General features: G+C 42.6%; 1 protein-coding gene across 4 annotated transcripts in view; it reads right to left on the reverse strand.

Annotated features, from left to right (window-relative positions):
- Positions 1-15,597, reverse strand: part of DPF1 (double PHD fingers 1) — an 81,798-nt gene that overhangs the window by 21,750 nt on the left and 44,451 nt on the right. For all 4 annotated transcript variants that reach the window (XM_083159755.1, XM_083159753.1, XM_083159754.1 and 1 more), the window contains exons 4-7: positions 4,943-5,070; positions 3,132-3,221; positions 2,601-2,679; positions 216-347 (exon numbers count right to left, since the gene is read on the reverse strand). In XM_083159755.1, the coding sequence (XP_083015881.1) occupies positions 216-347; positions 2,601-2,679; positions 3,132-3,221; positions 4,943-5,070 (429 nt within the window). The remainder of the gene's footprint in view (positions 1-215; positions 348-2,600; positions 2,680-3,131; positions 3,222-4,942; positions 5,071-15,597) is intronic.

Below are 15,597 nucleotides of genomic sequence, written 5' to 3' on the forward strand. Positions count from 1 at the left end.
ACACAGTGTACTATAGAGACATGAACACCCAAATACACAGTTCTCTATAGACAATAGAACTGTTCCCCTAATACACAGTGTACTATGGAGAGCTGAACACCCAAATATACAGTTCTCTATGGACCCTGGAACTGTCCCCCTAATACACAGTGTACTATGGATATCAATACATATTCCCACCACCTCCTAATTGACAGGAAACTTGTGCTACTCACGTTTGTGGTTATTTTTCCGGTGAAAAGGAATAAGATATCTCTCTGCGTTCTCTTCCCCCTCCTCTTCAGCCAGGTGAGTATGAGTGTAGTGGTAGCTGAGGCCGGGCCGATTCTTGTATCTCTTCCCACAGACTGCAAGACAAAATATGGTTACAGAAACTACTACACCAGGACAGGTATACACACAGCCCAGGCCCAGTACAAACATTACTACACCATGCTATATACACACAGCCCAGGCCCAGTACAAACACTACTACACAGCCCAGGTCCTGCACAGACACTACTACAGCATACCTCCCAACAGTCCCGATTTTAGTGGGACAGTCCCGATTGTCAGGGCCTGTCCCGCTGTCCCACCCGCGGGCGGCAGTGTCCCGCGGTGTGGGGGGGCTGTTGGGAGTCCCCCGTCAGCTGCTAAGCAGCGGGGAATAAACGCTGTGCGCATGCGCACAGTGTCTATTCCCGCAGCCAGGGGGCTGGGGGCATGGCTAGAGGCTCACAGAGCCTCTGGGTCATACCCCCATAGCGGCAAAATGGGGGCGTGGCCTCGCGGGGGAGCCGCGAGTATAGGCCACACCCCCAAATTAGGCCACTCTCCCGAAAATTTTGACACGCCTCCGGCGCGCAGCAGCAGCGTCCCGACTACTAAGCTGCAAAAGTTGGGAGGTATGCTACACTAGGACATTTATACACACAGCCCAGGCCCAGTACAAACCACTATTACACAGCACAGGCACTACTGCACCATGATATATATACAGTATATATACACACAAACCAGGTCCAGCACAGACACCACTACACCATGACAGGTATACAAACAGCCCAAGCCCAGTACAAACACTACTACATAGCAAAGGTCCAGCACAGGCACTGCTACACCATTATATATATATATTTATTATTATTTATTAACAGGTTCTTATATAGCGCACACAGATTCCGCAGCGCTTTACAGAGCATAGTTATAATCAAAAACACATAACAAATTGCAGTACAAGACAGTTTAGGACAAGTACATGATTAATATGGATAGTTGCACCAGGGGACAGGACACTGAAGCAATTATCAGGGTGGCAGAGGTTTATATATTCTAAGAAAGGCACAGAGAGGGCCCTGCTCGTGAGAGCTTACATTCTAAAAGGGGAGGGGCAGACAGACAGGGGTGACATAGAAGGGGAAGAGTATATAGACACAGCACAGGTCCAGCACAGGCACTACTACACCATGACAGGTATACAAACAGCTCGAGTCCTGCACAGACATTTCTACACTATGACATGTAAACATACAGCTGAAGCCCAGCACTGACAACACTACACCGTGCCATATACACACAGCCCAGGTACAGCACAGATATCACTACACAGTGACACACATCCCAGGTCTTGCACAGAGACAATGGCACCATAACATTCATACACACAGCCTAGGACAGGGGTAGCCAACTCAGCTACCAACAGCTAATGTTTTCCAGATCTCCTCACATATTAACAAGTGAAGTCATTAGCTCCACCTGTGGATCTTTTAAAATGTGTCAGTGAGTAATGAGTGCACCTGTGCAGCAGCTAGGTTGTCTGGAAAATGTGAACAGGGTAGCTCTCGAAGACCGGAGTTGGCTACCACTGGCCTAGGTCTTGTACAGAAACAATGCATTCACACAGCTCAGAGTCAGTAAAGACACAATACACAGAAATACACTTTGCTACATAGTCACCCATTCAGCACCGGGACTCTAAGGGGAAATGTATGCCGAGCTCAGCTCCATAAGCGAGGGCTCCTTCATGGGAGATAGTTTCTGCCAGCAGCCATTTTATTAACCCCAGGGGATACAGTATGGAAATGTATGCTGAGCTTATCCCACATATACAGAGCTAAGCTCAGCATACATGATCTGTATTCAGCGATACTGTAGCCCAGGGCTCATCTGTAAAGCATACTGTACATCTCTGCATTTAACATACAGTAAAGAAGTTCTTGGACTATGTTACTGTACTGTACAGTATTTCATTGGAGACCTCAAAGAATGCGCAATGGTGATTTTCAAAAGAGACGAAATGGTGGATGAACACAAGCGTTACACTCAATGGCAACGCCATATGCCACACTAGCCACGTTGCGTAACACCGTGACACGCTGCAGTGCGCATTTGTGAGCGATCTGACCGCCGTAGGTAGAATAGATCTGTATAAACAATAATATACAGACCAAGGCCGGTACAGACATTACGGCTCTGAACTTATCGTAAATATTAATTATAAATAATTATACAGTGTTCAATATTATAACAAATGTATAAACAATCAATGTATTTTATGTATTAACAATGTGACAGCTGCCATCCAGCGAGCTCTGCAATGTACAATATTAGGTGCTACTTACTGTCACACACATAGGGTTTGTCTCGATCTTCTAAGGCTGAAGGATCTTGTCTCTTTTTCATGCCCCCAATTCCACAGGCCTAAGGAGGATAAATAGTTATTATACAATTGAGCCCTTGCCTTCTTCCTCCCTGACCTGCACTTTTCAACTCCTTATAACGCACCCAAAACAACTGCTCTCCCAGATTTACATTGATGGGGATCTTCCAAGCATTGACCTTATTTGACCATGTGTACGGTGCCGGATTACAGTGAACATTTGGAGAATGGGCCAATTTATTCTGCAATATCAGCCAATTAGATATGAAACAATGATCATAAATGGTGCCCAATCAGATCTGCCATTATCTTGACACCTTCTGGACTCATATACGCGCCACTATTTGTAATTTCTCCGAAGGACATCCTTTCTAATCTTTAACCCCAAAACTATGTCTTCCAAGTCACTGTGACCTATTTTCCTAACCCTCATCCTTGTCTTGGTCTCACCCTCAGCTCCATTGGCTCGACACTACTACAATGGATGACCCACCTTTCCTTTTGCTCTGTTCTTGCGTTTCGGGGTGTCGTCCTCCAGATCTTCACCTTCTAGTTCGTGTGGGACATCTCCCACCTGTGTCTTCTGGAAACATGGGAACCAAACTTAACATTTCCCTTCCCCAAAATTCACTCTACATGTCCATAGATGGAGAAAGATTCATGTTGGACAAATGGATGGAAAAAGAGCCCAGATTGAGGACAGTTTATATGCAGGATACTGACAGGACATGACACAACAAGTAGCTGGAAATAGCAGTTCCATATCTCTATGGGTCGCTAGTAGAGTCATATATGGATTTGGCCCTGGTGATGATGATGACGTTTGTGCTTGGGTTCATTACAACATCTGACATGCAATTGAAAGAAACATATGAAGGAAAGGATAGAGATCATAAGGTTAAGCACAGAAATATGCCTCCAGCTAAAGGGTTAAGTTGTTGATTACTTGGCCAGAAAGATAGGAATCGATTCAACTGTGGGCGATCCTGGCAAGGCCCACGAGTAAGTGTGTACCTATACCTCAATTACTGTGGCCTCGCAATTGTGGAATATTGTATGCAGGTTTATGTGGCGGCAGACAAGTCTGTCATTTTGGGACTATATCTGGGAGCAACTGGACATTCTGATATATTTTGCTGGCCTTTCTCAACCCTTTGCAATGGCACATCGCGGGCATCACTCACAACTGAACTGACACCATAAATGGAAAAACACTCATCAATGGGACATTAAAAGTTGAGTGGATTAAGTAACTGGATGAACAGATATATACATGATATGTGTTAGAAAAGCACATTGGCTTATGCCATCTTCAGGCCTCACTCAGTGGTGGACGCAATGCCGGTCACCGCTGCATATTTGTATACCTCGGATCTAAGAAGATCCTCGCAGTGTCCCCAAGATGCTGCCTGATAGGGGGCGTGGCAGGGATGGCGCTGTCTGCATTTCCATAAAACAGGGGAGGTTCAGCCCATTTTCTGGAATTGGTGAGGCAAGAGTTACTGGCCTAGCAATCAGAGGCCATACTGGGTAAGCTTAGGTTGACTTACATGGCTGATGCCACCACCATCGCAACCAATGGCCGTGATGGTGTTCTGATGCTGCTTCTTCGGATGCAGCACTCTGGTCTGAGACTGTGGCTGGACAGCACTGTGCAAAAGCATTTATTTTTTAATCAGGCCCAGAGATGCGTTCTGCCAACCTCTCAGATCCGCGGTACACAGATGCAGCAATGGATGTATGTCAGTCGCATCTTTGTACTTACTGTATATGGTTGCTTAGAAAGTAACTTGCAATTAAGATGCCAGGGCAAGAACCACTACATTCAAAGATACAGCCGCTGGCTACGACCAAAGGGTTGCAATACACCTGCATTTTAGTACTCACCCTCATTACATCCCATGGGTCACTGTCTGTCCCAATGACCACTGTCACGAGACCACTTCAGAACATGAGAAGTGTTCCACTCAGATGCATGCACAGTGCAAAAAACATCGGCTAACTGCAAAATTATCAGCATTGCATCCACCACTAAATCAGTCCTTGGGTGACATTTAATAGGATGAGAGATTCAGAAAGTGAGAGATTTGGTAAGAAATCTCCAGGGGTTTTTTTTTAAAGCGGCAATCACTTACACGGCAAAATCATACTGGTTTGGCAGTGTAAATGATTGCCCCTTTAAAAAAACCTGGAGATTTCTTACCAAATCTCTGACTTTCTGAATCTCTCATCATATGAAATGTCACCCCTTATGTTAGAAGATAATTGCTGAAGACCAACTGAATAATGACACATTCCTCTCACCTGACAGTCACTGACTATCTCTTCCTCCTTCAGTTCCAGTTTCTTGTCCACAGTTTCCGCACACAATAAGGCTTCTAAGACGGGCCCTTCTGGTAAACTACTCTCTTTCTTCATCGGGACCTCATAGTCTGAGACAATAAACATGATTGAGTCCAAAACTAAGAAGGTTCGAGACTGATTGGCTGATTAGAGGTGTGAATGTCTATAAATGATAGTACAAGATAGTACAAAAAAATACCAAAATACACCAAATAATTATAGGGTACTACGTCACTATTAGTCATACAAACAAGTCTCAACAAGTCTGGGTTATCCACCAAACTAAGAGATGAAGCAATAAATGGACTTCTTGATTGGAGGCCTTCGGGAGTCATAGTACACCAACCTTCTCCAAGAAAATGGGCCCAAACTCTTAATAAGTACATAAGTGGTTTCTGGGTAATAAGGTAAGGACAGTGATTAAAAGCCAATATAAAATGAATTCAAAGACAAGGAGGAACACAAAGACTGATAAGCAAGGTAGCTCCAGGAAGCATGGATGTCCATTAGATACAGAAGATGTTGGCGCAACACAGAGGAAGTAGTCCAGAATTATATTTGTGAGGCTGGGTACAAACCTGACAGTTATGTTGGAGGCCCAAAGTCGCACCACCGATCGGTTGATCACACTCAATAGGTCAATCCCTGTCATGCAGCTGGGCGGGCATTTGAATTTTCTGACACAGCTGTGATGTCAGCCACAGACATATCGCTGGTACAAACCCACAAATGCTCACAATATGTATTGGCCAGTATGTACCCAGCATAATGCCCCCCATACATCTACCCCGATGAGCTGGCACTGCTAATCCATTGACCCGTTTTAATTATCAATCCTTCAGCTAATCAAGGAAATTAATGTTAAAAATGGTCTAATTTTGAACATGTTTAATAGGGGATCAGGGGATTGCCCCTATACATCAGTAATGTATAGGGGTTTAACAGTTGATATAGAGAGGGAGATGTAGTGCAGTGATAGAAGCGGGCCTGGATAAGTTGTCAAGGCCACCAATCATCATCTACCTATCATTTTACAGAAAGTCCTTGATAAAGACAACCTCAAAGCTGATTGGTTGCTTTAGGCATCTCTCAACGTTTCCTTTTTATTTTTTTGGAAGTTTGACTCGATCTAATCTCAGCTTATGGCTTTCTGCATGATCACTTTGTGAAAGCATTGTAATGTAATAAAAGGATCACTAGTTTAAATAGAACAAATGGCCTGGCATTACACTGATGCTCGGCTGTCCAGGAATGTGACCACAGGTGGACTTCCAGCCAATGCGGTACAAAAGGGGAAAGAGCAGGGACAGTACGGATTCACCTCTTATCTGTGTCATGGCACAATGTCCGCCTCTCTCCCTCCTCGGTGTTATACACAGCAAGCTGGGAGATCCATTAGCTGTCATTAGCACAGTTAAAGCCATAAAAAGACACTTCTGTGCTGCAATTAGCCATAAAAAGCCAATCAGGGTGTAAGCGGCAAGTAATCAGCGTTGGAGCAGGGAGAGAGGGGCTCCTTCTCAGGCTTGCATGGGATTTGCAGTATTCACTGACAGCAGCCAGCATCAGGCGTATAGCAGAGGAGACTATGCAAACATTCCTTTGGTTTGCGCCACTTTACTTCAATGACAGTTCACAATCTGCCCTTGTAGCATTTTTTGCCAGTGACATCCAGATACAATGGACAGATCTATGATCTACATCATTTTCCCAGTGCTGGTACAATGCAAGGTAATAGCCGTCTCAGCTACCACTTTGGTCTTTTAATGAGTTGCTAGCTCCTAGCTCATCTCATTAGTAGAGCTTGTAGCAATCCTTGCTCCCAGGATAGTTCTGTATCAGCAGCGTTTCCAGGGTGTAGCGGTCTCAGCGACAATTCTGACCCAGCACTAGAGAATGGTCCTAATTTGGCACCATAACTATCACTGTACTTCTAATTTTAGCAGAGAGCCAGAGTTTCTGCTCCCAGACTGGCCCAGCCATATTGATCCTAGCCTGGCTAGCCTCTTGTCTCAGTAACCGTTCCAAGGTCATCCTAGTAATCTCCACTGGTCTGGTAACATTTCCCGTGGCCCAGCCACTGCCACTGCGGATCCCAATGCGATCCAGTGAGATATTTCCTGGATCTATGTTCAGCATGACCCATAGCATTTTATCGGGCTCTCTGTATGGTACTGCAATAGATCTCCCTGCTCCTAATATCACCTACAGCGTTCAATGCTCGGGGCAGGCGGCTGACCTCAAATGTTGTCAGTACCTACCCTGTCTTCGGCGATCAGCAGCTGTAATAGAAGTCAGTTTAGACTGACTTATTACTGAAGGCCGCGGAAATAATTCGATGGTGAGCGACCATGGAATTACTTCTGCTGCTACTGGCCGCATGCGTTCGTTGGCCAGCATTAAGGTGCTGTGTACGCTGTCTAGCGAGCCAAAGTGAATCGGGTCCATGGTTTACTATATGTGTAGGGTATATGTGCTTGTTGTTCTTCCCATGTTTGTCTGGCTTATTTCGGGTTTCTAACATAGAGGGAAGCTTGAAAAATCGTCCAGGACCTATTCAATCTCGTACAAATCTGCATTCGTAGGAATGGCTGCTAAAGTTCCAAATTAGCAGCCATTTTTACGCAAAAAGAAATGGATTCGCTGATCCATGTATTTTCCGACTTTCGGAATGTTTCCGGAAGTCACACCCCCACCCCCCCCCCCCCATCACATACTGTACACTAACGCCCCTGGTTTTTCTGCAAATTTGCTCTTAAACTTCTCTAGTTAAGCAGACCCAACGTTCCATCTTATGTCCAAAAAGTTGGTTATCTGCGCTTGGTAATCATGAATATAACTATAAATCAGCTGACATGAAAGAATGTACACAGCCCCTCTAAGAGACTCAAGGGAACCGTGAAGCTGCTGACCGTTATACTTTGCATCAGCACTTTCCATCACTCCAACCGATTTGGGCTACAGAGAAGGACTTCTACCAAAAATCTAGTGACCGGTGCGGTTTACACGAGCTGCCTGTTGCTGAGAGCTACTACACCTAGGACTGTGAAATCGATTGGCCATCTTGGCACCTTGCAGCACCAACGCCCTCTCCCAGCTTGGCGGGCGCTCACCACTCAAATACATCTGTGGGGACACATAAGGACAGAGCCCTGCTGAATATAGGTGCGCAGACACCCGAAGATTTAGGTAAAGTGCTTACCCACCAATTTCCATATTTATAACAACGGAAATACCGAACGGACAGTATCCAAGTAAATTTCCCTTCCTACACATATTAATGCAGGATATAGGAGGACTTATACAACACCATCTGTTAAATTGTGACATTTTTGTCTTCATTATCATTAGATAATTGTATTTGTGTTTATGTCCATTTTTTATATTGTATGTGCAATTGTGTATGTATTTTAATTACTCATTTAAATCATATTGGCTTTGTATTATAAATGTTATATGGGCCGGCATCCTTCTACCTATATAAAAGTTTTTTCTTATTGCACTGACTGTTCTTGTTGTAGTAAATCTTTCATGTCAGCTGATTGATATTTATATTCGTAATTACTAAGCGCAGATAACCAACTTTGTGCTTTTATATCGGTTCTCCGTCATTGGGGAACGTTTTAAAGATAGGAGCCCATAGGCCTATCAAGGTTACTGCTGCTGATTAATTTACACAGCTTAATTAATAATTAATTTATGATCATTTTTTCTTTGCAATAAGCGCCTGTTTTGTTGAGTTAGATTATATTCTCCAAAAGAAAACACGTATACAGAAAAATCATGAAATACAGGGTTAGACAAAAATAAGTTCTGAGTGCGATCTACTGCTGCGAATGAGACAAAGAGACTAATTCAGACCTGTTCGATAGGCTGAGTATGTTTGTAGCCTTACGTACAGGTAAACGCCAGGATCCAAGTTTTGCTCAGTAACAGATCCCATTGAACCCTGTCTGGCCCAGTGACAGGTCACATGGATCCGAGTCTGTCCCAGGTACAGATCCAATGGATCCCATTCTGGTCCATTAACAGATTCCAATCTGAGCCAATAATAAATTGCATACATCTCAGTCTAGTCCAGTAAAAGGCCCCATCTGTCCAGTCTGACCCAGCAACAGAGCACATGCATCTGTTAAGGCGTATACACGGTTCGATGTAGTCTATGTTTCTATTTGTTTCGAACGCATTCGATTTCAATTTGATTCCGATGCGTGGCCCGTGGCATCAAATCGAAAAATACACTGTGCAGGCAAGACCATATAGTACGGATGTAAACTATATAGTGTAAATCGAATGTGTATACAGCGCCGGTCGATTTGGTTCCGATTCGATCGTGGTTTAAATAGAAAGTACATAGCACCGTGTGTACAGTACATTACTTTAGTCTAACCCAGCAACATATCTACTGACTCATGGTGCTGCCTTATATCAATGGTCCCAGCTACAGTATGTCTCCTCTTATAAGAGTAATCATGGTCTTCATACATATTAATGTGTGTGTGTACGCTGGGTCTTCATCTAACAGAAGTTGAATTCAGCAATTGTAAATATTATACTGCCTGTGTGTGTTTAATATGTATATTTGTATACATATACATATAAACGCTTTATTATTTTTTATATATATATATATATATATATATATATATATACATATATACATATACTTTTTACTCCAGTCTGATCAGTGGGACTGCCTTTTTATTTGAGAACTGAAATTGCATTTTCTTTCCAGACAAGTATACAAAAAAAAGAGCGTTAATACGTCTGGTCATGTGGTTTGATAGTTTCCATGGCAACTGCTTTTTTCATTTACCGAATAGCTGAATTAAAAAAAAAAAAAACTGAAGAAAAATGTGAGAGGAAAAAAAAAACGGGGGAAGGGAGGAATAGAAAGGGAGGGGGAAGAGGAAGAGCGAGGAAGCAAAGAAATAGAGGGAGCAATGGGAAGATGATGATTTTTTTTTTTTTTTTTTTAGATGAATAAAATAGGAACTGCAAAGCAGAAAAGAGGAATAGAGAGGAGATATAAATAATGAGCAGAGGGGATGAAAGAGGGAAATATGGGGATTGTGCATAGGGAGGGGTTGCTGGGAGTAAGAAGGGGGGAGGTCAGGAAGCAGAGAGAGAGAGAGAGAGAGAGAGAGAGAAAATAAATGAGGAAATGTACAGACTAAGAACAATAGTTGAAAGGAGGGGGAGCGACGGTAGAGGGTACTGAGGAGATGACTGGTAGGGTGCACACACCAAGCACTGAAGTCAGGAAGATGAATTAATTTCCTGAGTAGCCATTGTTACACCATGCCGTTCCTTCCTGATTTACCTTCTTCACTCTGTAACTGCCTATAACTGCACTCCACATAAATGCAAATTATACAGGTAGTGGGCACCAAATCAGTCACTTAATAAGGAGATGGGTCACAATGCGCAGTCATGTCAGAGTCAGATGTCATGCAGAATCCTTACACTCTACTAGCACCCAGTACATGATGGTGGAAAAGGATATCCCGGCTCAGATATAGCGACGAGAAGCCCCTGTGCCATTGGTCACTATCATATTAGGCACATATCTGTTGGATGAGCAATGGGTGACCACAACATTAGGAAACCAACAAGCGCTCCTCAGTTTGGTGCCATACATGCACTTGTCTGCTCCATCTGCCCATATCACCTCGCTCTGCTGTTCTGTAGGCCATTTGCTAGTGCTTTTTGCACCACTGACCTTACAACCCTGCATTACGGGATGTGCTATGGTGATTTATGCACTGCAGCCCAATTATGATAACATCCTGTGGAATTCCCGTTGGACTGTTTCTGATTAAATTGGCTGCACACTGATCTGTGACTGCTCAATATCAGAGACTTGTATAGTCCATGCTGTGATGTCATCTACATAATTACTACATGTACCAAATCTGTGGGGGGAACCTGTGCTTTTAAAATACTTGGGGCCAAATGTAAGAACCAGCGATTTGTGAGAGCCTACCCCATCCTGGCCAGTTTGACACTAAATTAAAAGACATGATTAGTCTAAAGCAGGGGTCCTCGAACTATTTTGCTCTGGGACCCCATCAGACAATACAAATAATGACAGGACCCCCAGCAAGTTACTGCAGAAGGTCATCACATCACGTGTGTAGTCAGCAGACAGCACATACATGGCAGCATTGTGGAGGCACAGAGTGATGGGAGGAGTCTAATATACCATAACCCATTACATCACATGTGTAGTCAGCAGACAGCACATACATGGCAGCATTGTGGAGGCACAGAGTGATGGGAGGAGTCTAATATACCATAACCCATTACATCACATGTGTAGTCAGCAGACAGCACATACATGGCAGCATTGTGGAGGCACACAGTGATGGGAGGAGTCTAAAATAACAGACAACTCAACAGATTTTTCAGACTCTTCGAATCACTGATTGAGATCAGAAAAGTCATCTGCCTGATGGTCAGCAACATGGAGTCGTGACCCCATGCTGAGATGGTCAGGACCCACTTTGGGGTCAGGACCTACAGTTTGAGAACTGCTGGTCTAAAGGCTAAACCAAGATGCAAACCAAGTTTTGCCTTGTAACCTAATTGCCAATATAATGTTGCCAGAATCATGTTGGCTTTATCATACTATGGGCTGATGCATTTGGCTCTTGATGGCCCTCATTTACAGCAGTGTTTTTATTTATTTCTGCTACAGTACATCTAACTTATATATACCCCTTTTATACCAAAACGCTGGGTCGCACCTGGGTTTTTGGACCCAGCTTCAACCCGGGTGCGACCCAGCGTTTGTTACCTTTTCCTGAGCCACAGCTTGGAGATTACATCATCTCCAAGCGCCGGACTGCTGCGCTGGGGGAAAGCCCATCACTAAGGTAATCTGCTGGGTTGAGTATCCAGGTTGAGTATCCCTTATCTAAAATGTTCCGGACAAGAAGCATTTTGGATAATGGATTGTTCCACATTTCTGAATATTTCTATATTTCAATTAGGTATTTTAAGAACAGAACTAATGTGTGAACACAAAATGCATTTATGTTGTATTAATACATCAAACACATAAAATACACACAAATATATTTTATTTGTGCATGAAACAAGGTTTCATAACATGTAACAAAGTTTGTGTACTATCTCAGGCACTGAATTTGAATGCCAAGAAGTAATTTTCTTGCACATTCAAGTTATTTATAATGTCCCCAGTAGTGTCAGGTTCATATCATGTCCCCAGTAGTGCCAGTTCAATATCCTGTCCCCAGTAGTGCCAATTACACATGATGTACCCAGTAGTGCCAATTCCATATCATGTCCCCAGTAGTGCCAATTACATATGATGTACCCAGTAGTGCCAGTTCCATATTATGTCCCCAGTAGTGCCGATTACATATGACGTACCCAGTAGTGCCCATTACATATCCTGTCCCCAGTAGTGCCCGTTACATGTCATGTCCCCAGTAGTGTCAATCACATATGATGTACTTAGTAGTGCCTGTTCCATATCAGGTCCCCAGTAGTGCAAGTTAAATAACATGTCCCCAGTAGTGCCAATTACACACATATATATATATATATATATATATATATATATATATATATATATATATATATATATATATACTTTGGAGTAGTGGCATTCACATTCCTTGCACAATAAAGACAGCGACTACTGTAGTGTCATCAACGTTTCGGTTATTTTAATAACCGTCTTCAGGATACCTGAAGACGGTTATTAAAATAACCAAAACGTTGATGACACTACAGTGGTCAATGTCTTTATTGTGCAAGGAGCTTGAGTGTCACTACTCCAAAGTTATATGTGTGATTGCAGGGCTTTCAGGCTAGTGATTATAGGGGGCACCTGTTTAAATTATGTCATGTTCGATTGAGTGCCGGATATTCTATATGAGTGTGTATATATATATATATATATATATATATATATATATATATATATATATATAAAACTTACCGAAACCCATGTTGCTATCAAAATACATCAGAGGATAATGATGCTGGAGAGGATACAAAGGGCTACAAAGCCATCAGTAAACTCTTTGGCCTACATCAATGCACAGTCAGGAGGATAGAGTACAGATCATGAACATTAAACACGTTTTTCCGCATCTCAGGAGTGGTTGTGTAATATAGATCACTCAAAGAGCAGGGAATAAAATACTCCAAGAAGCCCGGGACAGCGGCTAATGATCTGTAGACTTCCCTTGCATTAACTATTGTCAGTGTTTAAGAGTTCACCATAACACTGCACAAGAATTACGTGCACAAGAAGATAAACAGGATCAACACAAACCAAAAAGATTAACTGAAGTCTATCAAAGGCCACCAAGAAGCACCAGGAGTCTACCAATAGAATGGACTGTTTATAAATAACACGAACGTGGAACTTTTAGATTTCAAAGAGAAGTGTTATATTAATACAAAATTGAACAGAGTGTTCTAAAGTACAATCTTATAACCAGATGGCCAGCAGGTTTGTGTGAGTATGACAGAGTGACCCAGCCTTGCAGATGGACTGGAGCTATTGGGAGAACAATACAATCTGGACTGTACCAACTAGCTGCCTACATGAGAATGTTAAACTATCTCTATGTGAGCTGCATTTTAAAGTGGCCAATGTACAAACAATCCCTATCCACATCCCCCCCTCTTGGTTTCAGACTCTCCAGACCCTTATTCGTCAATTCATTTGAGGACGTATTAAACCCAGATTTAAACATGATATTTAGACGGAAGCTTAAAGGCGGAATACAACTTCCTCACATTCCCAGTTATGACCAAGCGGTTCTATTGGTCCCATGCCAAGGACACAAAACTATGGGTGGAATTAGAGAATTGCTTCCCTCATTTTATAGAAGTAGTTCCCTTACCCCTAGTTGACCATCCCACTGTGGCACCTACCCTTAGGTTTTGGAGAAAAGCTAGATTACTTTCACAGACTTCTTCAAAGATCTCTCCTCTCACCTCATTTCTTTTCAACTGAGATTTTATTCCAGGTCTACACTATTCTCAGTTTAAGTTGTGGGCAGAGACGGGTATTTTTAGGTAAGGTCAGCTGGTGTTTCAGGGAAATGTTTGCTTCTTTTCAAATATTCAATCCCTATGGCACCTCGCACAATCCGAATTCTGGAAATTTCTTCAATTAAGACACCTGGGGTGAAATTTAATAGGATGAGAGATTCAGAAAGTGAGAGATTTGGTAAGAAATCTCCAGGTTTTTTTTTTTTAAAGCCGCAATCAATTATACTGCAAAACCAGTTTGGTTTTGAAGTGTAAATGATTGCCGCTTTAAAAAAAAAATGTCACCCTTTATTTTCTCATCAGAGACACTATCCTCTGCCACAAGAAACCTTACCAATTTTGAACGATAGTGTTTTTTCCCCCACATATCCCATTCCACACTAGCTCTCAGATATATGCACTACTAATAGAATAATTATTTCCCCAGCCTCCTTCATTCTAGACTTCCTGGGAGAAGGATCTACAGGGATTGGTCCAACACATTGATTGGGAGGTGGTATACGGGAATACACATGCCAGCTCCCTCAGCCTTTCCACCTTAGACAAATTGTACAAGATTTTATCTAGATGGTATACAATCCCCACTCTACTCCACAAAATGTACCCCAATCTTTGTAACCATTGTTGGAGTTGTAACTCTGCTCTGCCCCCATTATTTCTGTCAATACTACTTTTATTTTTTGTACTACCCCCCTCTTTTCTTTTCTTGTTTTCCTATTATAATCATTTCATATTATAATTTTTGAATTGGTACGTCTGTTTAGGACCTTGATGGCTAACCTTGACACCCCGGTTGTTGTTGAACTACACTTCCCAGCATGCACTGCATCAGATTTAGCATGGCTAAATAGCAAAACTGAAGCAGAGCATGCTGGGATGTGTAGTTCAACAACATCTGGAGTGTCAAGGTTAGCATTCAAGGGTTTAGGAGATACGTCATTGATGCTACATACATTTTTACAGTATTGCCAGTTTCTCTGTTTATATATGTTAGAGAGAAATGGGCCACTGTTTTACTCTGTAATGCAATACTCCCCACATGTTTCTTAATTTTTTCCTAGTCATGATAAAAGTTCAATGTATGTATACCTGATTCAATTTCCAATAAATACAGATTGCAAAAAAAAAGAAAAATGGCCCATGCAGCATGACCACAATCCTCGTCACACAAGTACATTTTCAACCAATGGGGGGAAATCAATAACGGGACATGGGAGGGACGCAGGCAATGTGCCGTTATGACAGGGTTTGAATGCGGACAATGGCACTCATTTGAACTCAACCCACAATTGGAGTTATATGGGGTGATTCAGGTTGGCTCGCAAAGGCTATTTAGTTTGCTTATGGACAAAACCGTGTGCACTGCAGGTGGGGCTGATAAAACATGTGCAGAGAGACTTAGATTTGGGTGGGGGGTGTATTCAAACTGCCACCTATATTGTAGTGTAAAAATAAAGCAGCCAGTATTTACTCTGCACAGAAACAAAATAACTCACCCTAATCTAACTCTTTCTGCACATGTTACGTCTGCCCCACCTGCAGCGCACACGGTTTTGTTAATTAGCAAACCAAATATG

Source organism: Crinia signifera, chromosome 9 (assembly GCF_055691185.1).
Source record: "Crinia signifera chromosome 9, ASM5569118v1, whole genome shotgun sequence".
Taxonomy (NCBI): Eukaryota; Metazoa; Chordata; class Amphibia; order Anura; family Myobatrachidae; genus Crinia; species Crinia signifera.